Genomic DNA, 24,484 nt, shown 5'->3' with positions numbered 1-24,484 from the left:
CATTCACATCGAATTACACTCTTTTAAAGTTCACATCAGTCCTTATTATGAATAATACCGAAACGGCATACAGTCGTTTGTCTTACAATTACAACATACAGGCAGACCCCTCACTCGCTAAGAAAAACATTAACAGAAAATACCTTAACTAGTCTTACATCATGATCACATCCCTTACGCTGCCTTGACCTCTGGCGCCACCTCGAGTCCCGAGTTGTCCTCGTTAATGTAAACCACCGCCGTATCACCAGACCGCAGCTCGCCGCGGATAATCTTGTCGGCGAGGCCGTTGCCGATCTCGTTGGTGATGAGGCGGTTGAGCGGCCTGGCGCCGAACTTAGGGTCGTATCCGCGCTCGGCCAGCCAATCGCGGACCTCGCCGCCGACGTTGAGGAAAATGCGTTTGTCATCGAGGCGATGCTGCAGCTCACGCAGACGGATGTCAACAATGTCCCGGAGAGCGGACAGCGCGAGGCGTTTGAAGACGATGAAGGAGTCGATACGGTTGAGGAACTCTGGCGGGTAGTTGGCAGCGACGACGTCCATGACGGCCTTGCGGACCGATGGGTCGATGTCGCCGTCGGCTGTCTCCTTGTACGGATGAGACGGGTTGGCGCCGACGAGAATATCGGCGCCGAGATTGGACGTCAGCACAATGATTGTGTTGCGGAAGTCCACCTTGTGGCCCTGGGCGTCGGTGAGGTAGCCCTCGTCGAGGACCTGCAGGAGGAGGGCTGAGATGTCACGATGCGCCTTCTCAAACTCATCAAAGAGGAGGACCGCATAGGGTTTGCGGCGGACGGCCTCGGTGAGCTGACCGGCGTCTTCATAGCCAACATAGCCGGACGGTGCCCCGATGAGGCGGGATATGGTATGCTTCTCCTGAAACTCGCTCATGTCGAAGCGGACGACGGCAGACTCAGTCGAGAAGAGAAAGCCCGCGAGTTTCTTGCAGAGCTCCGTCTTGCCAACACCGGTAGGTCCGAGGAAGAAGAAGGAAGCTAGTGGCCTATTCTCGCCACTCAGGCCGGCGCGCTGGAGACGCACGGCGTTGGAGACGGCCTTGATAGCCTCGTCTTGGCCGCGGACTGCCTCGCGGAGGGTGTCTTCCATGTGCACCAGCTTCTCGATGTGGCCGGATGTAAGTTTTGAGATGGGAATGCCGGTGACCCTCGACACGACTGCCGCGATATCATCAGCGGTGACGGCGTCGTGGACAAGGGTGTCCCCCGCCTTTTCGCCGTCCTTGGGAATTTTCATCTCGAGAGAAGGGATGACGCTGTACCTCAGCTCCGAGGCGCGTCCAAAGTTACCTTCTCTCTGTGCTTGGTCAAGCTCGATCCTCGCCTTGTCAAGATCCTCCTGGGTCTTTTTGACGGCCTCGATCTCTGCACGCTCCGCCTCCCAGCGCTTCGTGAGCTCCGATATTTCCGCTTCGTACTTCTTTAAGTCCGCTTGTAGCTTTTCGCGGCGCTCCTGACTGGCAACGTCCTTTTCCTTGCGTAAGCTCTCGAGTTCAATTTGGATAGTCATAATCTTCTGATCGAGGGCCATGATATTTTCGGGCTTCGATTCATGCTCAAGCTTGAGATGACTCGCCGCCTCGTCCATCAAGTCGATGGCCTTGTCCGGAAGGAACCGGTCGGTGATGTATCGGTTGGAATATGTAGCAGCAGCCACCAGAGCGCCGTCTGTAATGCGCACACCATGGTGGACCTCGTATTTGTCTTTGATGCCGCGAAGGATGCTGATGGTGTCCTGAACAGTGGGTTCGTTGACGATAATCGGTTGGAATCTTCGTGCAAGGGCGACATCCTTCTCAATCAAACGGTACTCTTCCAGTGTAGTCGCACCGCAGCACTGAAGCTCGCCACGCGCAAGTGCTGGCTTCAGCAGGTTGCTCGCATCGATCGACCCTTCGGCCTTGCCAAGACCGAGCAGTGTGTGCAGCTCGTCAATGAAGAGGATGACTTCGCCCTCCGCTTGCTGAACCTCTGTCAAGACCTTTTTCAATCTCTCCTCGAAGTCACCCCTGAACTTGGCACCTGCGATGAGCGATCCCAGGTCCAGGGCAATAACACGCTTGTTCTTGATGCTCTCCGGGACGTCGCCACGCACGATTCTCAGTGCGAGGCCTTCCAGGATAGCCGTCTTGCCGGTGCCGGCCTTTCCGATCACGACGGGGTTGTTCTTTGTCCGGCGTGAGAGTATCTGAATCGTTCTCTGAATCTCGGCGTCTCGCCCGATGACGGGATCTAGCTTTCCGTCCTTGGCCTTGGCCGTGAGGTCGATGCCAAACTGCTCAAGTGCCGGCTTCTCGGGCTCGCCACCCATATTCATGCGGTGGGTGCCGCCTGGAGGGTGAGGCCTGCCATTTGCATATGTACGGATAGTTATCGCTGGCAGAAGTCTGCTACTGCTCTTGAGCGCCGCAGATTCGGTGAGTATGGCTCGTGAGATTAGCCTTGTAGGTCTAGGTGACGATGACCCGACGATGCGCCGGGCTGATGAAATGAGTTGCTTTCTGGCTTGCATTGTCTATTACAGGTAGTATAACCAGACAAAAGTTCGTCCACAGAGCGACGTAAGATATACAATGAAATGGAAAGTCTATATAACGGCCCCTTTTATCTTTAGGCCAACTCCGTCGTTGTCGTCACCCGGAGTGATTCTACCGGCACTTTCTCGCACTTTCGGCGAGGTCTAGCATGTTCGGAAGCTTTATCTTATCACCACGTGGTCCATGCGCATGACGAAATGCTGGAAGGCGCGGGCAGCCTTGGTCATGCTTCTACAAACCTAGGAACGTACCATTGTGGTATTCATGGGAAGCAAAGGGAGAGACATGGGTGAGAGGCGGAATAGGCATACCATCAATAGAATCTACCTCGATGGAAAAGGTAGCTATGCGGCAAGTTGTTCATGTAATTGCTCTTCATGCTCGTAGTAGTCGTTGGAGTTCAGTGACATTCGATGTCGGTGATATGCACCTCAATGTGGGCGTGGAAATGGGGATTCCATCCGGATTCCATTTGGGTTCCATCAAGGAGAGGGTCTGGCCCCGGCGTATCGGAAAACCTATTTTCCGAATAAATTCGGACTGTTATTTTCCCTTCTAGTTTTTCCCCTTGCTTTTCATTTTCATACCGCCTGCCTGAACCAGTGGCCTAAGAGATTCAAACAGCGATAGGATCCACTATCACCGATCGGGACTAGCGCGCAAGAGGGTTCTCGGTTAGAGGCCCTATACACAGGAATTTCGTCAATTTCCTGCTGCTTCTCACGAATCGACAAGCCAGCGCTACCTCTGAACGAGAACCAACCACTTCTTCTTTTCGTTCACGATCCCCTATTCCCGCTAACCACCACAGCCCTCAACGAGGACCGAGAGCAACCATGTCGGCGAAGACGGAATCCACGACCAAGAAGTTCGGCTCGTCGACTCGGGTCGTCCCCGCCCCCTCCCAGAAGGCGCAGAAGTGGTACAACGCCGACGATGAGCCCGAGGCCAAGAAGGTGAGTTCTTGTTCACAATCCACAAGTGTTGCGCTTGTTGCACTCGCGCCGGGGAAGGAGAATTGTCATCACGAGCGGTCTTGAGGGGAGATCCGAGGAGGAACTTGGCAATCCGAGCGCAACTTTTCCGAAATACGACGCAAAAGACTCTCGAGCAAATTCGGAACGAGAAGGAAAAGGACGCAACGTCAACAAAGATCACGCAATCGCAATCCGACACGCACACCAGACAATCGAGACATGGGGGGAAGACGCTCGTGATTGGAATGACATATCCCTCGGCAAGCAGTTGCAACACACATACACACACACACACACACAAGGAGGCGACAGCGATACTGACTATCCGTCAACATAGGTCCGCAAGGCCGTCCGTCCCTGGGCCCCTCGCAAGACCCTCCAGCCCGGCACCATCCTGATCCTCCTCGCCGGTCGCTTCCGCGGCAAGCGCGTCGTCCTCCTGAAGACCCTCGACCAGGGTGTCCTCCTCGTCACCGGCCCCTTCAAGATCAACGGCGTCCCTCTCCGCCGCGTCAACTCCCGCTACGTCATCGCCACATCCTACAAGGTCGACGTCTCCGGCGTCGACTCCCAGAAGATTGAGGAGATCTCGCAACCCAAGTACTTCACCGCCGACAAGGCCAAGAAGCAGAACGGCGAGGACGCTTTCTTCAAGCAGGGAGAGAAGCCCCAGGTACGATACACCACACAAACACAGACACGGCAGGAACCCTTTGGCTGGCATGCAGGGGTCGATCCGATATGAACGGGAAACTGACTAGTTGTGCCACTTGACAGAAGAAGGAGATCAACAGCAGCCGTGCGGCTGACCAGAAGGCCGTCGACAAGGCCCTGCTCGCCAGCATCAAGAAGGTTGACATGCTCGCCTCCTACCTGGCGAGTTCCTTCAGCCTGCGCAAGGGTGACAAGCCCCACGAGATGACCTGGTAAACAGTCCTTTTCCGGCTGGTTTGATCTGGGTTCGTTGACGTGTGGTGTTTTGTTCCGCCTGTTGCCGCGCTGCTTTCGTGACTGAAGGGTGGCAAGGCTCGGAAGGGAGAAAAAACTCGGGGAAGGGAAATGGGAACAAAAATAAGAACAAACATTTTTCTTCGACCCCAGGTTTTTTTTGCGGTTGAGAATGTGGTTGTTGTAGACGACGAAGAACTTATGGCTACGGGCTGGGCTGGTTTTGCCAATTGCATTTGGAAGTCGACGGCATCGGTCACATTTGGCGTCTGTAATGAGGTTCTTCAAATCCAACACACAAAGAAGATAAAACATCTGGTCCACGAACACGCACTCAATTTGTCAATCACTCACCTACAGAGCCCCCCCCCCCATATTCCTGAAAAAGATCCCTCACCAAATTGATAATGTCAATATTTGAAGCGAACAAGAAGCCGAATTACAGACGTGGACTAATCAGTTATGGAAGGAAATGAAATGTTACTTCGTCTCCACATGCCTTCACAGATTGGCTTGCTGTACTGCGGTGACCATCTATCTCGGGTACTTGATTCGATGTTTTCGGTGACATTGGTATTAAGTGTGTTTTTTACAACTGATGCCGCCCCCTTTTCTCTCTCCTTACGCACGGTCGACTGGAGAGCCCTTTATAACTTGGCAGCTGACGTATCGAGGTGTACTGAGCTTAGTCACAACTCGCGGTCGGCCCAGCTCTGGATCATGCCGACTGGAGACGCCTCGTAGTGCTTCAGGCTGACCTTGCCCGACGCCTCATCCAGAAATGTGTTGGCCTGAACGAAGACCTTGCGGGGTTGCTTGTTCTTCAGAACGACGTTCCTGGCCTTGGTGCCCCAGAAGTCCATGTCGACATTGGTCATCTCCTTGTAGAATGCTGTGCCGTTCTCGACGTCGGCAGTGGCTTTGTACACGTGAAGCTTCTGGAGGTACTTGCCCACAGCTGTGAAGAGTCAGCATCATTCTAGTACTTGTACTGTGTTATACGTCGCCAACAACTAACCATCGCGACCAGTGGTCAAAATCTTGGAGCGGTCCAGCTTGATCTCAAGGTCAGACAAGTCGTCGTTCTTGTACTCCAACTTGCAAAAGTCATCACCAGCTTGAAGGAAACACTTTGGAAAGGTCAGTACCAGTTTAACCATCAGAAGATATCGTCGCTACTGACCTGCAGGATAGAGAAGCGAGCCTGGGAGTGCGCTTGGCCCCACTTCTGGCTCTTGGGATCCCACATCTCCAGAGAGACAAGGCCGGCACGGGCCATCTGGAGATAAGCAGCGTATAGGACGTTGCCGGCCTCGTTGTTGATGTCCGTGGTTCCGTCGCCGAAGCCAAAGATCTTGAGAACGGGGAACTCACAACTAGACTTAGGTCAGCATGGGAAATGTGAGAGAGGAGAAGCTAAGCATCATTACCCAAGATACATAGCCACAAGCTCAGCACGGCACTCTTCGTACGAAGCAGCAAGGCTGCCGAAGACAGATCCCCAGGTCTGGCCAGGCTTGTACCACGTGGTGACAGGCTTGTTAGTCAAGGGGCTGACAGGGGGGTTCTTCTCGTCGAAGTTGAAAGTTCCAGGAGAGGTCTCCTGGAGCAGCTTTCCACAGCCGTGGCCTGATACAGTCAGTAACTATCGAGAACCAACATCGGGGAAACTCACCAGTCAGCTCGTGGAGGCCAACCTGGACCTCAAATGCAGGGTCCCTGTACTTGTGGTACAGCTCCAGGTCGGCTTCCGAGATGAACGGAATCTTCTCGTTGGGAGCCTTGGCGCTTAGGACGTTGCCAAGAGAAACATTCTTGAAGCCCTCTGTCTGTCTAATGTCATCGTAATTGGGGCTGAAATGGTGTCAGCGTTGCCCCAGAGTTGTGCAACAAGAGAAAGGGGCACCAAGATAGCAACCACTTACATGTTGATGCCAGCAGGAATGCCCGAGCCTAGAAACCAATGTCAGCGCCATCGGACGACCTTGTAGGTTTATACATACCGGCAAAGGTCAAGACCTCGAGAGAGGTAAAGTCGGGCGAAAGAAACTTGTCTTTCTCGAAATCCTGACTCCAAGGGAGGAGAGGGATTAACTTAGGTGCAGAGGACACAAGCTCGCCGAAAGCACGTGTACGCTCAACTGTGACATGTTGAGCAATCATAATCTTTGTAATAGGCTCTTGAAAAACTTACGGTTCACAACTACAAGTAGTCAGTATTCTGTCCAAGAAGGGATGGTGAGTGTACGTGCCTGAAGCAAAGCCCTCCCACTCCCCACGGATACCAGCGGGGTCTCTGTAGGTCTCGATGAAACCAATGTTTGATTCAACCTAGTCCAGCGTTACTTTGGGTCTGCTGCGTGCAATACGTGCCACTTACCATGGGGCCCTTGTCTCTGATCCAGTATCTCTGACTGTCCTTGAAGTCAAGCAGAGAGCCGGATGAGAAAGACTTGGCGTAGGCCTCGTGCATCTTCGCCTGGATCTCGTTGCTGCTGTTCTCCTGTGCCTTCTTGATATACTCGGAAATCGCCTTCATCTCCTCGGCGTAGTCGCCGTACACTAGCTTGATCGTCTTACCTTTGAGAAGGTCGCCTTCGAGCTGGAACTCGGTCTCCTTGCCGATATCACCCCCCTCAGTGGGAACACTGGTGACGGCAGACGCAATAAGAAGCTCAAAGGAGCCCTCCTTGGTCTTGCGAAGACGGGTATTCTCGGGGAGAAGACGCTTTTTCTCCATCCATGCAGACACGGCCTCGATTTCATTCTGGGTGATGTGAGGTGAGTCGGGGTAGTAGGTAGTCATGTGGCCCTTGTCAGGGTATCCGAGGTGCATCAGAGCCTGCTTGTCGGAGCTGAAGATGGCGCCATTTGTCGCCTTGTAGAAACGCTCAGCCTTGGGCGAGGTGGCAGCGAAAGCAGCAAAGGTCTTCTCCTCGGCCCTGGGGATGAACTTGGCGTCGCCGAAGCTCTTGTAGTTACCATTGTTCCCCAAGAACTGGGCGGCATACTCAAGAAAGTATGACAGTTGAGTCTCATCGACACCGGCCTTCTTGGCGAGGCTGTTCCAGTCGCCTCCACTCGACTTATGCAAGGCAATGATGAAGTCGTAGATGGGCTCCGACTCCGGGGACAGCTGTCTGAGCACGATACGGCTACCAGCAAAGGAGGCTCTGGGGGTCTCATTTAGCTCCCGCACCCCATAAAAGCTTGGCGCGTCCGGTTCCAGAGGTCTTGGTAACATGGCGTCACGGGAGGTTTGGACTTCTTACTTGCTGATAAAGTGCGCGTAGCGCTTCTGCTTGTCGGTGAGGGGCTCAAAGTGCTTCTCGATCTCCAGTCTCACGACCGAGGGCGGCGCGTCGGCCAGGTAATGGGTGAGCTCCTGGGCGTTCATGGTAGAAAATCTCTGCCGGCAGGGTTTCGCAGGTAAAGGGAAGTGGTTTCGCAGTCTGACGGTCTTGACAGAAATGTGAAGTGAGGGAGAGGCAGCTCGCAAAGAGGTCAGTCTCTGGAGGGCGGAAATGGATGAAACCCGCATGAGGAGTCGAAATGATACGACACTGGTAATTGGTCACTGATGAGGCAGGTGCTGCGGATGAGCAGACGACAACTGTGTTCAGGCGCCGCCCAGCAGCGGGGAAGAGCCACATGAGCTGCGTGGACAACTTTTCTATTCGCACAGGGGGTGAGCCACTCTCTGTAGTCTTTGGAAAGCGAAGCCACGGGTGCCGTGTGGCTTCCTGTGATTTCTTGGCCAGTGATTGGCTGATGGGACCGATTCGGGAAACAGCCTGTGAGGGCAAGCCATCTAGCCTGTGAAACCCTCAAAGCCTCAAAAACATGACCACCTCCCCAAACAGGCATGGAGACAGCAGAGGACATTGGAGCTTCAGCCATAATGAGGGGCATTTCAGGTACTTTTGTCAATGAGACGACTGATTTGTACACGAAGCTTGCACGAAAACAGAAGGAGGGATGAGTGAGAGAAAACATCAAAAACAGTCAATCACACGAGAACAACTCATTACACACAGTCGAGCAAGCTGGCGATGTCGTTTACAAACACACTGTGCCCCCAACGCTCGGTAGCTAACCAGTATGTACATGGGGGTCTTGTGGGGGTCACCCTACAGCTTACGAAGATACCTAGCATGAAGTGAACCGATCGGAACAAGATTCAGAAGTTATGAACCAGCAGAGCAGCGAAAGCTTTGTTGTAATGGGGCCCAGATAAGTCTTAAAAGCCTCCGTCACTGTTTCATGGTCTTTGAATGGCGGTAAGTGGGTGGCTCATTATCACAACTTGGTCTAAGACTCGGACGCTTATTTCAAGAGAATAGGGAACGCTCCATTGCAGAGTCTGACCTATGGTGGTGATGACCGTCCTACATCTGGTGGTTTTATGATATCGCCGTGCAAGATCAACCGTGTCCCATCTGCACAACAGAGCAGTCCCAGTTGAATGTTGGCGACGTCAAAGTTGAACATCGATGACCTGACGCAATCTTTTCACCCCTAGATGTCGCGCTGCTCACCGAGATGATCCAGCCAACGTCCGCAAGGGACCCTCGCAAACCGCACCTGTCATGTATCCCTGCCTGCATGGCCTTGATGGCCAATGGGAGACTTCGCGGGGATCGGCATGCTTGCGCGGGCAGGCTGCATAGGTAGGCTGCAAAGCACCTCAATTGAGTCTTGCTTGCAGGTAGTAATGACCAGGTTTAGTATGTAGTGATATGTAACGTGGATCACCTAAATGGTTATTTGACAGCCTTTGGTGTCGGTGCTGGTTTGCATGATCCAGGACATGTGAGAGGAAACTGGTGGCAAGAGCGGCTTTGCAGGTAGCCATTGTATGGAACCTCAGCTGGAAAGATGCACGTTGGTCGGTATAACAGCCGTCACATGGGCTTATGTACCAAGCTCTTAGAGTAGTCGAAGCGTGTCATCGAGCAGCACAGAAAACAGGAAAGGCCTTTCCTACTCTCGCGATGTCAACACATTAGAAGAAGACTGTACGCCCCGCTGGAAACCATCGGGGGCCGTGCTCTTTGAGAAAAAGAGAAGCAGGAAACGTTTGAGTTTGGGCGGTATTCCGGCAGCATCACATAGCCGCCAACCTGTTATTACGTTGGACGGGTGTTTTTAAGGCCTATGGTTTACTACTTGACACGTAGGTTCCCCCCCCCCAGCTACGAATATATCGGCAATGGATGCGGGCATGGACTGTCGCTGGCCGCAGGAGAAGCACCTTGACTCGGCCGGGAAGAGGGGCCGACAGGCGCTGCACGTCGAATTTGGCCGAATTCTCGCCCGGGTAACTAAGGAGAGATTCCGGGCCTCGGAGTGTTCGGACTATTTGCCTTGGCGTCTCGTAGCCCAGGGGGGCCAGCTTCAGCGCCCATGAAACCGAACACGGTGACATGGATTAATCAGACCGAGGAGGGTCACCGGGGAACATCCCCCGTGCTGCCGTACAGAGTAGGTAGGTCCAAGAGGGGCATTGAACAAGTTTCAATCCTCGCCTTGCCGACGTTGTTGGCTGTCGGCCCTGACGAGGTGATTACGTTCGGAGTGTCAAATCGAGCGCGGTATGATAGTGTACCTGTGTGCTATCTCATGATGGCCCGCTCTAGCTATGCATATCTATCCGTCATGTCGTGCGCATCGACTCTCGCCACGGGCGGTCTTGTTTCTGACCTGATGCGTTGCAGTAGCTGCTGCTGTGCAGTGCGCCCTTACGGCCAGAGACGATTGATAATTTCGCTTGTTGGAAGGCGAAGCCAGAGTCGTCGCACCACGATGCAATTCGACTAGTCAGGTTCACGGACAGCAGGTCAGTTTTCGACTGGAGTTGACTGCAGCGCTGGACTGATGTACTGTTGATTACATCCAACAGCTGGGGAGATTTCAGCACACCGATAAAACAAGGTGTCACTCATGCTTGACAGAACGAGGCTGATGTGAGGATGAGTTGACTTTCATTCTGATTAACACAGCAAGCAGCACAGGTAGCCAGGTTGAGTTTCGTCCATCCCGACCAAACTCTGGTGGTGTGGGGTTTGGCTTCGAGCACACGTCACGAAATCTGCAGCCGGGTTCCCCGCGCAATGGTTGGGATGAATGGCAAAGACATCGCCGTGCGCGGAGCGGTTTGGGACGCTGACGCTATGTTCAGTGGGACGTCAGCGCGGTGTGTAACGATAGATCGTTCGAGGTCAAAAGCCGAGGCGATGCTTTGAGACAGATGTGTCCCGATGCATCAGCCGCCACGTAAATTTGAAAACCCGTCTACCCCCACTGGGCAGCAAGTCAGCTGCATCGTGACAATTCACGAGAGCGGTGAGAGACCGACGAACGGAACTGTATCGTACCCGGTCGTGCGTACTGGTACCAAGTGGTACGGAGAAGAGCATCTCATCCAGACTTTGAAAAAGCAAGGCAAAAAGACCCCTCATCCTTGTTCGCTCGCGTGTTGGATTCTCATTCCCCTGACCGTTGGGCTGGGTTCATTGTTGGGGAGCGATTGATCCACTTGGAGAAGGTGATCGAAAAGGAATTGGAGTATTGGAGAAGAAAGGGAAACGGAAACGGGCACACACCCAAAAATATGAGGGCTGGAGCGAAATACAGCAAGCAAACCCGTGCTTCGTTAGTTTGCAGCCAGGCCAAGACCAAAGGCCTAGCGGAGTTTTGCGGAGGGAAGCCCTGTAGGCTGTAAGAAAAGAGTGGATTAAGGAGGCCAACTGTGGAGGAAAGCCTGGCTGTTGGAACGCATTCCGAATGGCTGGAACCAAGTCAGTGTCACGGCTGAGGGACTGTGCTGCAAAACCACATTTTCCAGCGAGGTGATGGAGTCGTGGTGCGCAGTGCCGGGCTTGCGCAGGGAGTCATTCCCACTCGGAATTCCAGCCGAGCCGAGGAGAGGGGGCTGGACAAGGCAAGGTAAAGTACGGGAAGACGCCGGAATCGAGCATCTGCACCTCACCTCAAGGTTGATGACGGGAGCTCGGGGTGCCAGATACTCGTTGTGCTACGTACTGCCGCTTGGCCCTGCTGGGCCGAGAGCGTGGAGTGCCGTCTCGCGTCACGGACTGGGTGGATGGACAGTGCAGTCTATCCCTGGTGGAACGTCTCTCTTGGGTCGCATTACGGCTCCCCGCCTTGCAACAACACAGTGTGGTGTTTGTCGTGTTTCTGTGGACGAGCTCGTGACCAACTCTCCGGGTCGGTCCAGCGCTGGGCTGCTGAAGCCTCGTTTTCGACGACTGGCGTCGAGGACGCGGCTGCTTATGTCCCGTTGGATATGGTTCGTCAACCTGCAGGGTGATCAATTGGAGTTGGTATGGGGCGGTTAGCGAGAACCCAAGTTTGATGGCTCTCCAGCTAGCAGATGGATTTGACAGATTGGTCACGTTCATCATTTGCCATGTCCCATACACTCTCATTGCTGAGCACGTTGCTGAGAAGTACCCTGGATCTCGGGATCAAGACACGGAAGGAGCCATGAAGTCGGGGTAGGGAAAGAGAGCGGGAGGCGGACTGCGCCGACCCATATGCGTGCCACCCATCCTCATGATGTAATAATAGCTCTTCTTCGGTGCTTGCCCGAAAGCACTCGTCTTCACTTTCCCTCTCTTTACCCGATGAGGGACCAGGGACCAGGTCTGCTGACCGAGCTGGAGCTCTGCACCACTGTCCGCTGTACCTACCTACCTGTGTATACTATCCGCACCTCCTTGCAGCGGTAGATATACTAGAAGGTACAGAGTACTTTGTAGGAAATTGGCCCCGTTTTGATTTTCGAGAAGGAGTCGGACATGTCATTCCCAATTGATCCAAAGAGAAGCTGTCCTTGTTGAGCTGGCCGAGGTTCCGATCCCATCGTCACCCTCCCTCCATAATCTCGCACCAACCACTGGACTCGCCCAGTTATCCTATCCCCCCCGTCAATCTTCTGGCCCATGCGTAGAAGGCACTCAGACTGCCGGGTGGTGGCTGCTGCTGCTGCTGCTGCTGCTGCTGCTGCAGGCCTTCCATGGCAATCATGGCTCGCCCGTATATCCGTACGGAGTATCTGCTACCACATTGCAAAGGTTGTCTCCTCTCTTTCTGGTTCATACGTTTCCGAGGTTTACTGCCCGTTATCGGATACTTTTTCCTTACCGAGACGGTGGGAAACCGAGATTGTCGAGGGCCGAGATTTTATTTTTTTGCGTGTCGAGTGACCTCGCTTCTTCTCTCAGGCCCCTGCCCAATTCAGGCAATTATCTCCTAGTGCCTGTTCTAGAAAAAGTGCGTCCCCCCACGCTGGCCAGAGTGCCCACTTCCTCTCCCTGCTCTCCGTGCTCTCCACAGACCCCTCCACTCCCTCATTCTGTCTCCCCGCCATTTTGGATTCTTGACCCTTAGCATCGTCATGTCCTTTGCCCCCGGCCAACTGGATTTTTGCATCTTCCCCGTCCTCCGCCCTCCCCGGGCCCGCGATACAGGTCCTGCTACTGCCACTCTACTTTTGTCCGTAATAGCACCCCCCCCCCCCCCCCCCCTCACACACACACACACCTTGTTCTTTTTTCCTTTTGGCCCTCGCCCGGCTATGGCAATGCTTGACCTCTTGCGCTGGACAGTTACTTTTCCTTGACACTCAACCCCTTACGACCCATGTTCGTCGCGGGTTTTTCGCAATTCACGATATGCCGCATGCATGCTTGCAGCCACCCGACGAGCGATATCTGTACCCTAGGACTGCATACACACTGTGTGTTCTGTACATCGTACACAGTTGCGGCATCGGCAATACTCACCACCACTCTGCGCCCATCGATGGGCTGTGGCCATCGTTGCCGATCTGACTTGCTGTTTCGTCACACCACAAAACCAACGTTCTCGAATTGATGACAGGATTGCTCAACCCCCAAGTGCGGTGATCTGGCTTCATAAGTCCATATTTGGGCGAGTCTCAATTCAGATTGAAAAAGCAAAGGTGATGTCGGTAGCCGACGCTGATCGGTAGCTCGCTCCCAAAGGCCGACAATCTATCTTACGGATTCCCATAGCGAATGGCGGGCGCCTTTGGCACTCTTCGCGCGTCTACCAAAAAACTAGGTACCTTTGAAATGCTTCCATCCGCATTCATTACCTGCCCGAGACCGCAATTTTTAGTCTTCCACTCGTCCCACGTTTCCCCCGGATGCCACCCCTTAGCATTTGGATCCCGCGGAGAGAAAGTATCTAGCGGCTGTACCGGTACTTGGGAGACGGCAGCTTTGGGTGCAAGGACAGGAGTGCTTTGAGACTCACCCCATGGCGTTGGAACGATACATCGACTTGCTAGGTGTGGAGTACGGATTTCTCCCCGCCGGGCGCATGTATCACGCCCATTGGGTATCGTGACGGCCGAGCACGCCGTCATTTAAAAGCCGGGCAGCGACACCCCCACCCCCTGCTCACTACCCTTGCCCAAGAGAAGTCCGCTGAACCTGAGTCCAGGTACAGGAACTTGCTGAGCGCTGCCAGTGTTTTAGCTGCCGTCAGGCACCCCCCCCACCCCTTGTGTGCCGGTTGGAAATTTTACCTCATCGATCCCCCCAGAAGCAGTTGTGTCCTCGGCCACATATAAAGTATAAGACAACGCCCGGCGCTTTGCTCCGTCACCTGCCACCCTAACTTGCACTCGATTCGCCCTTCCAACTGGAAATAGAAACCAAAGGTCTGCCACTTATACCTTCTCAAATCTGTTTCGTATACTGGATCATACGCATCACGCAACTGTCTGTTGACTTGCCATCCACTGTCCGTCTCACCGTGCCCATCTGCGGATTATGCGATAGCATCACAGCCGACCCTGTTCCGATTACAACACATACAACCACAGTGTCATCCAACATACACTATATCTCACACGAAACCATGCTCTCATACGACTCCCCCATGTCTGTGAATGGACAGCCTCCCAATTCGCCCGCTAGCCTCACAAATGGCGTGCAACAGGCTGTCGCCTCTAAGACGCAACCCAGAGTACCCGGAGTTCCGACTTCTGCAAACAACGGCGCACATGTCAACGGATCTCTCCCCACCAAGTATCACCACATCTGGCTAGTGACTGGCCCTGCTGGCTGCGGAAAGACGACCGTCGCCGAATACCTTGCCCAGTCTCTGAAGCTTCCCTATATCGAGGGCGACAGTGTAAGTGGAGAGGACCACCTCGTATCCCGAACCCTGGCTGACTCGCGGATGAAAGTTTCACCCCCAAGCAAACATTGAGAAGATGGCCAACGGCATCCCCCTGACCGACGCCGACCGATGGGACTGGCTCGTTGCACTGCGCGAAGAGTCGCGCCATCAGCTGGCAGCGGGCTCCGACGGAGTCGTTCTCACCTGCTCAGCCCTGAAGCGCAAGTACAGAGACGTCATCCGCGTCGCCGGATACTACGACCGCTCGATTCTGATCCACTTCATCTACTTGTCGGCCTCAGAAAATGTTCTCGTCCAGCGCGTTACAGCTCGTAGTGCTGCGACCAATCACTATATGGGCGCCAACATGGTCCGCAGCCAGTTCCAAACCCTTGAGCCCCCTATGGCCGACGAGACAGATGTCATCAGCCTAGACGTCAGCCGCTCCCTCGAGGAAGTCCAGCGCGATGCTCTGGCCAGCGTCAGGGCCGCGATGGAGGAAGAGGAGGCATGAGCTGTCAAATTTCTACACAGGCGCACTTTGATCGGGTTTCTGCGAATCATCCTACGGAATCATGGAGTTAGGGGCATAGAACTATGAGCGTTGGCTTTGGTTATTCACGGCGTCGGCATTGGGATATGGTCTACAATACCGCTGGCTTCAGAAAGCCAACCTGCATACAGCACAGTGTACGGGGCTTCTAAAGGAAAGCAACTGGCGTCTTTGAAGGGCACGCATCAGGTAGTCCAGTTAGCTGGGGTGGGGTTATTACACCGGAGGACGACGACGACACATGATAGTACGGGATACCATGGTGCGACCCGACCTTAATGGGTTTGGCCATCAAATGCGAACTTAGCAATGGGATGAGCTGGCGCTTGTTTCCTCACTCATGCAGGGTCAAAAGAACGGAGAATGCTTACTGGCCGGAGCCCCGGTTGAGGCTTCTTGGTATTCTGTCACCCGCAAAATTTAGTTGAGTAGAGACAAAAATCAAAAAATAAACATATCAAACTGCGACTATCTACCTATGCCATGCCACCCAACGTCTAGCCTGCCCAATGTGCCCCTCCAACGTGTCTTGACAACGCCACGTTCAGTCCCCTCCCCCCTCCCAGAACTGGTGGTCACACTTCCCCGACCGAGTTGCATGCAGCCCACGACGAAGCGTGAATCGTCACCTCAACCGGTTGAGGAATATTCAGCATTGGCTGGCGTCAGCTCGGTGAAGTGGTGGGGAACGGTCTTCCGTTCTGACTGGGCCGCTACATTCTTGGAATTTCGCTACCTACAGGTTACAAACAGGAGGGGTACACTCCATTATTTGGTAGGTTAGGGAGTCATGGTTCATTGGCCCTGTCGGACCCGACCTCAAAAACGTTGCCTGCTGCATTGAAATGTTTGTCCAACAGATATACGTCGGGCACCACTGATGGATTCAGCTCCTTCCTTCCTTTCAGGTGATGATCTCTACTTCTAGCACTAAAAAAATAATTTCTTGTTTGTCTTCCAAAACTGTGCTATTATCAGGCGTCTAAACAAGCTGCTTGTCTCGCCCGTCTGTCTGCCTGCCTGACTTAATTTACCCGAACCAGTAGACCATAGACCTTAAATTTGTCAGAGTCTGGTCATCCAATCCGCCCACCCACACCGTCCACACCACGACCGTTCCTCCGGTCTCTACATCACGCGGCGCGGGCACCGACATCACACTCCGCCCATCCATCCTGTTTCCCTCCTAGGGTATAAATCACTCTCCAACCTCGTTTGTTCTTCACTCCGAGTCTGCCCCCTCAATTATCGGAGGTGCATGACCATGACGTCGGGCTCCTCCACAACCCTCCGCACCACCTCGGCGGCCCGCGCCATGGTTGCGCCGTCTACCACGCGATGGTCCGCGCTCCAGCTGAAGTTGCATACGTGCTTCCTAACCACCCTGTCCGAGTCCTCCCCCTCGAACGCCGGCACGGCGCGCATGCGGCCGATGCCGAGGATTGCGACCTCCTTGTCGACGATGACAGGCGACAGGTAGGTCCCACCGATGTTGCCGATGTTGGAGACGGTGATGGTGCCACCACCGAGGTCCGCCGGTGTCAGCTTGCCCGCAAAGGCGGCCTTCTGCAGCCGCGCCACCTCGGAGGCGATGGAGAGGATGTTGAGCGACCCGACGTTGCGGATCACGGGTACCAGGAGGCCCTGCGGGGTGTCCATGGCGACGCCAATATTGTGCTGGCTACGCATGACGAGGGAGGGTTTCGAGGATGAAGGATCGAGATCGACGCGCGCGTTGAGGATGGGGAACTGATAGAGCGCCATGGAGACGGCCTTGATGATGAAGGGGAGGTAGGAGAGCTTCGCGACGCCGGTCTCGCCACCGCCCACCTCGGGGGACGTAGCGAGGACGCGGTTGAGGCGGGTGCGCAGCTGCACGAGGCTGGAGAAGTCAATCTCGTCGGCGTAGAGGAAGTGCGGGATCGTGAGCGAGCGCGTCATCGACTTGAACATTTGCTGCTGGGTATTTGTGAGTGGGACGCGGGTCTCGAGCTGCACAGCGGAGGCGGGCCCCGGAGTGGGTTCCCCGTCGGAAGACGGGGCCGGTGACGCCGCCGACTTGTGCCCTGATTCGCGGCGTTTAACAAAGTTTTGGACGTCTTCCTTGAGGACTCTGCCATCTCTTCCCGTGCCATCTATATCCGCGATGTTCACATTCAATGTCTTGGTGAGGTGCCGCACCGCCGGCGTAGCGAGGGCGGCATGCGTACCCTTTGGTGGCCGCGGAGCTTCCGGTGAACCGGCATCCATAGGCGCGGTGACCGTCGGCTCTTGTCTCGCCTGCTCTTGTGTCCACTCTCCCTGTTGTTTTTCTCCCTGCTGCTGCTGTTTCTGCGCAGGCCTCTCCCCCGCCGGCTCCGTCGGCGCCGTCAGCGCATCGAGATCCTCCTTCTTGGCTCCGCCCTGTATATCGATGTCGACAAAGGGCCTGCCGACCTTTGCCATGTCGCCGGCATCGTAGTGCAGCTTCTTGACGACGCCCGAGAAGCGACTGGTAATCTCCACCGAGGCCTTGTCGCTCTGGACCTCGCAGAGCGGAGAGAACTCCTCGACACGAGCGCCGGGCTCGACGAACCACTGAATAATTTCGCATTCCACGATGCCTGTCGTTCGGGACTTTGTCAGAGACTCAATTCACCCGGGAAGTGTGTAAGTAGACCTTTCCCCTCTTCATGCCACTAACCTTCACCAATGTCTGCCAGCAGGACGGGCTTGACGACCCTCAGATGCCGCGTGTCGTGGAATTGCCTGGAGGGGTAGACGCCAGCGGCTCTAGCCACGGCCAGGCGAGCCATGCTCTTAGAGACGTGCCATTGCGTCCGGACGGCGCGTTGCAGGAACATAGTGAACTGTTTTTCGTAAAGTGAAGAAGAGAATAAGAGTAAGGAAAATTCTCACACAAATTACTAAAATTTTAGAGAAAGAGAAGAGAAGGGGCACCTAGGAATGTGCGAACACCTGCTGCAAGACGAGGACGCTCGGCAGCGGCATTGTCTCCCCCAGACCAACTCGGCTATTCGCGGTATTCGGCCAGTGAAGGTCAATAATTCCCCCCTCCCCCATGACACAATGCTGAAATGCCCCGAGGGGCAGCAAAAGCGTAGACCGAGACCCGCTTTGTCGGTTTAGCATGGCGTCTTGGTTTTCCCCTTGTCGGCTCTCTCCGCATTGTAGCGGAGGCCCACTTCGTTATCGCTCGATGCTCCCCCCCCTGTGGCTTGGGTTGAGGCGCAAGCTATCTTTTCAGGCTTCGTGGACCTTCGGAATATGTGGCGCGAATTTTTGAATGGACGGCTGCCAAAGGGTTGACACGACCTCTCGGCGACAACAATCTATATACGCAGTGACCCTACGGTTTCAGAAACAATGGCTCCAATTGTCCCGTTGCGCACGATGGCGATGTCCATGGGGTCCTCGAGAAGGGCATTCCCCTGCACAGTCTGCTCATGGAGGAGGCATCTCAGCACCTCGCGTCCATTCTTCGCCGACAAGTCTCCGGCGCCGGCACCGGTACCGGGCGCCGCCCCTTCAGAGCCGGCGAAGCCCGACCTCCCCGGATCGGCCATCCACGCGCCACGAGCCTACGGAAAGAGGGTCAAAGACTTTACGCCTCAGCCCCTGCCGCGATCTATCGGCATGGCACACCCGCCGCACCCGGAGGACAACTCGGGGGTCGACAGGAGGTCGCTGAAGCAGCGAAGGGACGACTTTGTGGACTACGACAAGCATCTCGTGCGCCGTAAGGAGCTGTTAGTCGCAAATCATGTATTGTTTGTTGGGAACCGGACTGACAGATGGTCAATTGCAGAAAGGAAAAGATGGCCCGGCCCTACTTCCGTGATTGGGGCAACATGCAGTTCCACGAGGGTAAATCTTTCATCGCACCCCCGCTGCCCTTCAAGGCCGACGTGTCCCTCTTTTTCCCCAACTTCGTCGGCGAAACCCTCCAGAAAAGCGCCAATAACCCGCGCGACACGACGCGCACGCTGCTCGGCAAGCTGTCCGTCGTTGCTGTGTACAGCAGCCAGTGGGCCGACGACCAGGCAAAGACCTTCATCTCGCCTGAGGCGAATCCGGCGCTCCACGAGCTCCTGGCCAAGACCCAGAATAAGACGCAAATTGTGCAGCTCAACATCGAGGACAACAAGTTCAAGGCATGGATCGTCAAGCTCTTTATGGGCAACCTGCGCAAGCAGATCCCGGAGCACCGCTGGGGCAAGTACTTTCTCGTGCCGCGCGGCATCACCAACGAGATCAGCGAGTCCATTGGCTACCTCAATAGCAAGGTCGGCTACATTTACCTCGTCGACAGCCTGTGCAGGATACGGTGGGCCGCCAGTGGTCCCGCCCACCCGGACGAGAGAGACAGCTTGGTCAAGGGCATGAAGCTCGTCCTCCACGAGTGGAACAAGGCTGAGAAGAAGGTGGCACTGGAAGCTGCGAAGACCAAGGAGGCAGCAAGCAATGAGAAGGAGAAGTAGTGAGTGGGAGGAAAGCAGCTTTTCGGGTGGTCTTGCAAAGCCAATAGCATGTGGAAGCCAGGTCGTCGCACATGATCTGGCTCTTTTCCCAACAAATACCTGTGTTCTTTTAGTGTACAATATGCACCAAAGATACCCTCAATTCGAGAAGAAAACGTCAACAGAATCCCAAAAAACGCCCCCGCAATTCCCTTATGCCCGATAATGTCCCCAGTCGTAACGGCTTGTTGGAAAGAAACGTAAACAAACGTACAAATAACCGTCATCGTCTTTTCCTAAAACAGAAAAAGAATTACGAGAACATGCCACACTCCTCGCCTTGACTACATGAACCACCAGAACAAGAGGAAGCAAAAGGCTATGAAGACGCCCATGATGATGCCGTCCCGGCGCTTCTTAGCAGAGATGCGGCCGATGAGACTGTTGAGACCTGGGACTTGACTGGCGGCCATAGTTATACGGCGATTGATGCTGGCGAGGGTCTCGCGCTGAATGTTGAAGCTGTCCTGGACGGCGTAAGCTTGTGACAGGACGCTATCGGCCATATTGTGGCTGTTGTCGATGCGGCTGCGTTCTGCGAGCATGTACTCGGCCTCCGCAGCCTCAGGGTTATTGGCGCGGTATTCGTCGATATCGGAGCGTACATTGGTGAGCAGGTGGGCGCGGTCGCGGGCCTGGGCAATGGTGTTCCGCAGGCGCACGAGGTCGCGCTTGTGCTCGGCGAGCTTCTCGCGGAGGAGGGCGAGGTTGTTCTGCTTCAGGGCGGAGGAGGTGAGGGTGGCTTCTGAGTCGAGAAGGCGAGAGAGTTGGGAAATGACATTTTCACGCTGACGGTCATGTTAATGCTGGTTCGAGGTGGTCGGTAGAGGCAGGCTCGCGAGACTCCGGTAGGAGGGGCACGCCATCAAACATACTCTGTCAAGGAGGTCTTGCAGCTTCGCCTCTGTTGTCCTTTCCTCTTCGGTGGGCTTCGCTGGAATATCTGCTACCGTCGAAAACTGAGAATAGGTGTGGAATAACGTCTCTGTCTGCGGAGGTCGGACGTTAGGAATGCCTGGCGAAGAGAGACATGCCATTAAGGGAAGAGGAAAGAACGTACCTGTGTCTCCAGGCTCCGTGCCTGCTGCCGTAACTGGGCCCAGCCCGTGTTGCTTGAAACCGCCGCCATGACGCCGCGATGCTGGTTGTGGTAGATTGTCTGTGATGTTTGCTGCCCCCGTGGTCGAGGTGTAGTCTATTGTGTCCGCGTGCCTGGGACTGTCGGCAGGGACTCAATGCAGCAGGGAGGAGCTCAGCGTCACATGGACCGTGCACCTTGAATGCTTATGTAAGTCTTGCAAAGGTTCCGTTAGGGGTTGAGTTGCATGAAAGTTGTCGTCGACTGACGCTGATGCCTTACAACCAACGTGAGGCGGACGACGCGAGTAAATCCCGAAGCAAACAATCGCCCGGATTGGTTTCCAATTGTTTAGCACCGCAGGCTTCAAGCAAGCATGCCAAGCTGAGGTTCAATCAACTCAAGGTCTACATGCGTTGGGGTTTCCGTGACAAACCATCTAATTGTCCTAACTCGGGGTTTTCATATGTTTGTTGCTGCACGCTGCAAGTCAGGTATTGATCGGCTCTCGCTCATGCATGCTTTTGCATGCTTCGCTCTTCATACCCATTCCATAGAGCCGGGCTCGGTGTAAGAACCCATCTTGCGGCAGGCTCTCGGTGAAGATTGTGGCTCAGCGCGGCCGTGGCGCAGGCCTTAACCCCCAAGACCCACCTCCTCCAATCACAGTTGGCCCCGCGCCGGGTACCGAATTTTTGCGCACAAACTCGTAGGGCAACTGTTTTTGTCCAACTTTCAAATTTACGATCGATCACCTCAGCCTCTCTCTCGACGTGTCGATACTAACCCAGATATCCAGCGCCACCCCCCATATCAGTCAAGATGGTGAGTGACCCTTTGCTCCTGATGGGATTTGCGATCTTCGAATAGCCTCGACACATCATTTCCCCGACGAGACAACGACACCCCACGTCCGATCTTTTCGCACTTCCCCCGACGAGAATACACCAAGAGAGAACCCGTTCCCGCTGACGAGAAATTACCATGTCGCAGTCGTCCGGAAAGGTCAAGGCCAGCCAGCTCTGGAACAAGAACAAGGATGAGTTGACCAAGCAACTCGGAGAGCTCAAGACCGAGCTCGGTCAGCTCCGCATCCAGAAGATCACCTCTTCTGGCAGCAAGCTGAACAAGATGTGCGTTTATGTCCCCGTCTGGTCTGGAATCGATCGGAGGAATGGAATCGGCAATGAGGGATGAGCGACTGACCGGTGAAATTTTCTGCCTATAGCCACGACATCCGCAAGTCGATCGCCCGCGTCCTGACCGTCATCAACGCCAAGCAACGCGCCCAGCTCCGCCTGTTCTACAAGAACAAGAAGTACGCTCCCCTCGACCTCCGCGCGAAGCAGACCCGTGCCATCCGCCGGAGATTGTCCGAGAAGGAGGCTGGCATCGTCACCGAGAAGGCCAAGAAGCGCACCGTTCACTTCCCTCAGCGCAAGTTCGCCGTGAAGGTCAGTTTGAGTCAAATCTTTGTTTGGGTACGAGACCAAGGAGTCACGAAAGACAGCAACGGGTGTCGTGGCATGTCACTGGGGATGCCTCATCTCGGTACTCCCGCTTGCTCTACGTCTTCGATACTCCCTGGTCTTTTTGTCTCCCGCAATCCCCAATACTTGCAAAAAGAATTGTCATAGCTGACTGACGATACAGGCCGCGTAAATTAGCCGACCGCTCCTGGGTTAGGTTTGGGGTTAACGAAAATGGTCATGGAGGCGTAACACGTTTTTGGCACACGGGGATCCCGAATTACTCGATGATGCATTGCATGGTCACGGAGGGAAATTCAAGGGTTTATTCACGCTTTTGTCATTTCCCCCCCAAGTGCTGCAAAGACACAAATGGATTTCTCTCAAGACGGGTCAGAACACATTGGCAAAGCGAAAACAAAAGTCTGGATGGGGCTCGCAGAAATCCTCTTCTTTCTGTCTTTCCCACCCATACCACCCCCTTTTTTCATGTTGTGTGGTGGGAGGGAGAGATTTCCCCGAGTGTGTGTTGGTAGCATAGAGCTGCCAAAAATGTCAGATGGGGCCCAAAGATGTCCCGACTTTCAAAAGTTCGCTTTCGGTTCCCTCATTGTGCTCTCGTTTCGCATATTCGAAACCGTTTATCAGGTCGCCGCCCCTGGATTCAGTACAGCCTTCGTCAAGTTTGTGTTGATCTACCAGGTTCGTGGCGCCCTCTGGTGTACCGAACCCCTGCGTTCTTTTCTAACTTCTTTACTCGTTGGTGATCCATCATCTTGGCTCGGTGATGTCGATTGTTCAAGACTTGCGTCTGCGTCTGAGCTTGTGAACTTAATCGTGAATGAATCCTGATTGATTTACACGATATCTCTAGCCTCGGCGTCGAAAACTACCCGAAGTGTAAATAGGCCGCATATCCATCCCATGACACTGGGTAGTTCATTGCCTTTCTACTTTCAAGTCCTGATAACTAGCTGGTTGGCGACTCGGCTCTCGTTTCGACACAGTCGTCCCGCCGCAATCTCACCATGCTTCAAATGCAATACACCAGAAGCCGAACTGATAATCAACTGCGGCGAATATTCCGATGCGATTCGCCCCATCAATCTACTGGGGTTCCTTTGGACTTTTGCCAGGCTGTATTTGTCACGTACATGGTATTTCCCGAGACTCGTAAGGACGCTGTGTATGTACTGAAACCTTTGCGCGGTGTCAGTAGTGTGGTACAATATGCAGCGCCTCTTCTAATCCTTGACATTCTCCGCCCCGACTTCGCAACATCGTCATGAATGGCACCAGTGTCAAGTTAGGCCGTGGATGCGGCCGTTTGAAATGACTACCGTACGGCCTTCTCCCAAGATCGTCCCGTTTTCCTTGTAATCACATTGCTGTGTAGATACAATCGTTCGTGGGCCATGAAGAGGCTATCAGGAGACTGGAAGGACCTTTTCAGGAGGTGAAATCTCACCGCTACTACCCGACAATGAGAGCAGCAGAACTTCAACCCGCCTCTTTCAACAATCATGTTATTGTCATGTGCTCGTCTGGGCGCTTCCGGGGAAGGGGGGCTCAACAGAGCTTACTGCAAACAGTATCCTCTACTTGTGGTCACGACTGGAAGCATCCGCAACATGTTGCTAGATGTCAGCGGTGCTCTTTTTTATGGATCGCAACCATCTTTTGCATCATCCCCAAGAGATCCTCTGACTGGCGTCAGTGTCGAACTGCATCCCGTACACATGATTTGACCAGCACTTGGGATGCTTGGTGTTTTGCGACTTTTCAGACTGGTCCTCGACAGAAAAGTTCGTCGCTCCACTCTTCACTTCATGTTCTATCATTTACACTTTTAGAGTCTAAGTCTTTATTAAAATGTTGTCTAAGATATCATTTTCTTAAATGGTCGCCTTCCGTATGCTTATCAGTCCGCGGTCTCTAGGAACAAGCCCAACACAAACAAAATAACAGAATCTCGTGACGACAGTGTATCGAATAGTATAATCAAGACTGCAGCAGCTTTCAGCTGATACAAGTGCCTCTTTCTCTGCTCTTGAGACCGGGGCGAGTAGATGGATGATCGTCCTGAGCCGGAACAAAAACATTACACCAGACCCAAAACAGCGTTTGCAGCCATTACTTTTCTTTTCTGTATATCTCTGTATACCCAAGAAGCCAAACGACACTCAGGGCGGCACACGTT

The 24,484-nt window shown here is 54.2% G+C and overlaps 8 protein-coding genes across 8 annotated transcripts; 4 read left to right on the top strand and 4 right to left on the bottom strand.

The window, feature by feature from the left end:
- Positions 1-27: 27 nt before the first annotated feature.
- Positions 28-2,994, bottom strand: CDEST_02744 (Putative ClpA/B family, AAA+ ATPase domain, ATPase, AAA-type, core, Clp ATPase). The gene has a single exon (XM_062918903.1). It carries the CDS (start codon positions 2,533-2,535, stop codon positions 175-177), a length of 2,361 nt encoding a protein of 786 aa, XP_062774954.1. The 5' UTR covers positions 2,536-2,994; the 3' UTR covers positions 28-174.
- A 290-nt stretch (positions 2,995-3,284) lies between these two features.
- CDEST_02743 (Putative large ribosomal subunit protein eL6) lies at positions 3,285-4,894 on the top strand. Its single transcript, XM_062918902.1, has 3 exons — positions 3,285-3,516; positions 3,875-4,210; positions 4,315-4,894. The coding sequence occupies exons 1-3, from the start codon at positions 3,397-3,399 to the stop codon at positions 4,465-4,467; spliced, it is 609 nt and encodes a 202-aa protein (XP_062774953.1). The 5' UTR covers positions 3,285-3,396; the 3' UTR covers positions 4,468-4,894.
- Position 4,895: 1 nt separating this feature from the next.
- Positions 4,896-8,093, bottom strand: CDEST_02742 (Putative Peptidase family M49). Its single transcript, XM_062918901.1, has 10 exons — positions 7,758-8,093; positions 6,866-7,658; positions 6,687-6,816; positions 6,489-6,626; positions 6,411-6,438; positions 6,161-6,339; positions 5,916-6,114; positions 5,669-5,861; positions 5,504-5,615; positions 4,896-5,443 (listed from the first exon to the last, which is right to left on the bottom strand). The coding sequence occupies exons 1-10, from the start codon at positions 8,024-8,026 to the stop codon at positions 5,175-5,177; spliced, it is 2,310 nt and encodes a 769-aa protein (XP_062774952.1). The 5' UTR covers positions 8,027-8,093; the 3' UTR covers positions 4,896-5,174.
- A 6,026-nt stretch (positions 8,094-14,119) lies between these two features.
- Positions 14,120-15,684, top strand: CDEST_02741 (Putative P-loop containing nucleoside triphosphate hydrolase, shikimate kinase/gluconokinase). Its single transcript, XM_062918900.1, has 2 exons — positions 14,120-14,676; positions 14,732-15,684. The coding sequence occupies exons 1-2, from the start codon at positions 14,401-14,403 to the stop codon at positions 15,176-15,178; spliced, it is 723 nt and encodes a 240-aa protein (XP_062774951.1). The 5' UTR covers positions 14,120-14,400; the 3' UTR covers positions 15,179-15,684.
- A 299-nt stretch (positions 15,685-15,983) lies between these two features.
- CDEST_02740 (Putative biotin/lipoyl attachment, 2-oxoacid dehydrogenase acyltransferase, catalytic) lies at positions 15,984-18,198 on the bottom strand. Its single transcript, XM_062918899.1, has 2 exons — positions 17,901-18,198; positions 15,984-17,820 (listed from the first exon to the last, which is right to left on the bottom strand). Exons 1-2 carry the CDS (start codon positions 18,058-18,060, stop codon positions 16,463-16,465), a joined length of 1,518 nt encoding a protein of 505 aa, XP_062774950.1. The 5' UTR covers positions 18,061-18,198; the 3' UTR covers positions 15,984-16,462.
- A 324-nt stretch (positions 18,199-18,522) lies between these two features.
- Positions 18,523-19,734, top strand: CDEST_02739 (Putative ATPase assembly factor ATP10). The gene is made up of 2 exons (XM_062918898.1): positions 18,523-18,966; positions 19,026-19,734. The coding sequence occupies exons 1-2, from the start codon at positions 18,584-18,586 to the stop codon at positions 19,696-19,698; spliced, it is 1,056 nt and encodes a 351-aa protein (XP_062774949.1). The 5' UTR covers positions 18,523-18,583; the 3' UTR covers positions 19,699-19,734.
- Position 19,735: 1 nt separating this feature from the next.
- Positions 19,736-20,944, bottom strand: CDEST_02738 (Putative golgi SNAP receptor complex, subunit 1). The gene is made up of 3 exons (XM_062918897.1): positions 20,798-20,944; positions 20,613-20,726; positions 19,736-20,525 (listed from the first exon to the last, which is right to left on the bottom strand). The coding sequence occupies exons 1-3, from the start codon at positions 20,864-20,866 to the stop codon at positions 20,022-20,024; spliced, it is 687 nt and encodes a 228-aa protein (XP_062774948.1). The 5' UTR covers positions 20,867-20,944; the 3' UTR covers positions 19,736-20,021.
- A 592-nt stretch (positions 20,945-21,536) lies between these two features.
- Positions 21,537-22,892, top strand: CDEST_02737 (Putative large ribosomal subunit protein uL29). The gene is made up of 4 exons (XM_062918896.1): positions 21,537-21,640; positions 21,809-21,948; positions 22,044-22,269; positions 22,469-22,892. The coding sequence occupies exons 1-4, from the start codon at positions 21,638-21,640 to the stop codon at positions 22,475-22,477; spliced, it is 378 nt and encodes a 125-aa protein (XP_062774947.1). The 5' UTR covers positions 21,537-21,637; the 3' UTR covers positions 22,478-22,892.
- The last annotated feature ends 1,592 nt before the right edge of the window (positions 22,893-24,484 follow it).

The sequence above is a fragment of the Colletotrichum destructivum genome, chromosome 2 (genome assembly GCF_034447905.1).
Source record: "Colletotrichum destructivum chromosome 2, complete sequence".
NCBI lineage: Eukaryota > Fungi > Ascomycota > Sordariomycetes > Glomerellales > Glomerellaceae > Colletotrichum > Colletotrichum destructivum.
The sequence above is the reverse complement of the archived record's forward strand: the minus strand, read 5'-3'. Positions and strand labels throughout refer to the sequence as shown.

Coding starts and splice junctions, on each gene's coding strand:
- CDEST_02744 (XM_062918903.1), bottom strand. CDS start 2,535: ATGCAAGCCAGAAAGCAACTCATTTCATCAGCCCGGCGCATCGTCGGG.
- CDEST_02743 (XM_062918902.1), top strand. CDS start 3,397: ATGTCGGCGAAGACGGAATCCACGACCAAGAAGTTCGGCTCGTCGACT. Junction 3,517..3,874: donor ATGAGCCCGAGGCCAAGAAG/GTGAGTTCTTGT, acceptor CCGTCAACATAG/GTCCGCAAGGCCGTCCGTCC. Junction 4,211..4,314: donor AGCAGGGAGAGAAGCCCCAG/GTACGATACACC, acceptor GCCACTTGACAG/AAGAAGGAGATCAACAGCAG.
- CDEST_02742 (XM_062918901.1), bottom strand. CDS start 8,026: ATGCGGGTTTCATCCATTTCCGCCCTCCAGAGACTGACCTCTTTGCGA. Junction 6,439..6,488: donor CGAGGTCTTGACCTTTGCCG/GTATGTATAAAC, acceptor ATTGGTTTCTAG/GCTCGGGCATTCCTGCTGGC. Junction 6,340..6,410: donor ATTCCTGCTGGCATCAACAT/GTAAGTGGTTGC, acceptor ACACCATTTCAG/CCCCAATTACGATGACATTA.
- CDEST_02741 (XM_062918900.1), top strand. CDS start 14,401: ATGCTCTCATACGACTCCCCCATGTCTGTGAATGGACAGCCTCCCAAT. Junction 14,677..14,731: donor CCTATATCGAGGGCGACAGT/GTAAGTGGAGAG, acceptor CGCGGATGAAAG/TTTCACCCCCAAGCAAACAT.
- CDEST_02740 (XM_062918899.1), bottom strand. CDS start 18,060: ATGTTCCTGCAACGCGCCGTCCGGACGCAATGGCACGTCTCTAAGAGC. Junction 17,821..17,900: donor GCTGGCAGACATTGGTGAAG/GTTAGTGGCATG, acceptor CCCGAACGACAG/GCATCGTGGAATGCGAAATT.
- CDEST_02739 (XM_062918898.1), top strand. CDS start 18,584: ATGGCTCCAATTGTCCCGTTGCGCACGATGGCGATGTCCATGGGGTCC. Junction 18,967..19,025: donor CTCGTGCGCCGTAAGGAGCT/GTTAGTCGCAAA, acceptor GGTCAATTGCAG/AAAGGAAAAGATGGCCCGGC.
- CDEST_02738 (XM_062918897.1), bottom strand. CDS start 20,866: ATGGCGGCGGTTTCAAGCAACACGGGCTGGGCCCAGTTACGGCAGCAG. Junction 20,727..20,797: donor CACGGAGCCTGGAGACACAG/GTACGTTCTTTC, acceptor CGACCTCCGCAG/ACAGAGACGTTATTCCACAC. Junction 20,526..20,612: donor TGCAAGACCTCCTTGACAGA/GTATGTTTGATG, acceptor CATGACCGTCAG/CGTGAAAATGTCATTTCCCA.
- CDEST_02737 (XM_062918896.1), top strand. Junction 21,949..22,043: donor GGCAGCAAGCTGAACAAGAT/GTGCGTTTATGT, acceptor TTCTGCCTATAG/CCACGACATCCGCAAGTCGA.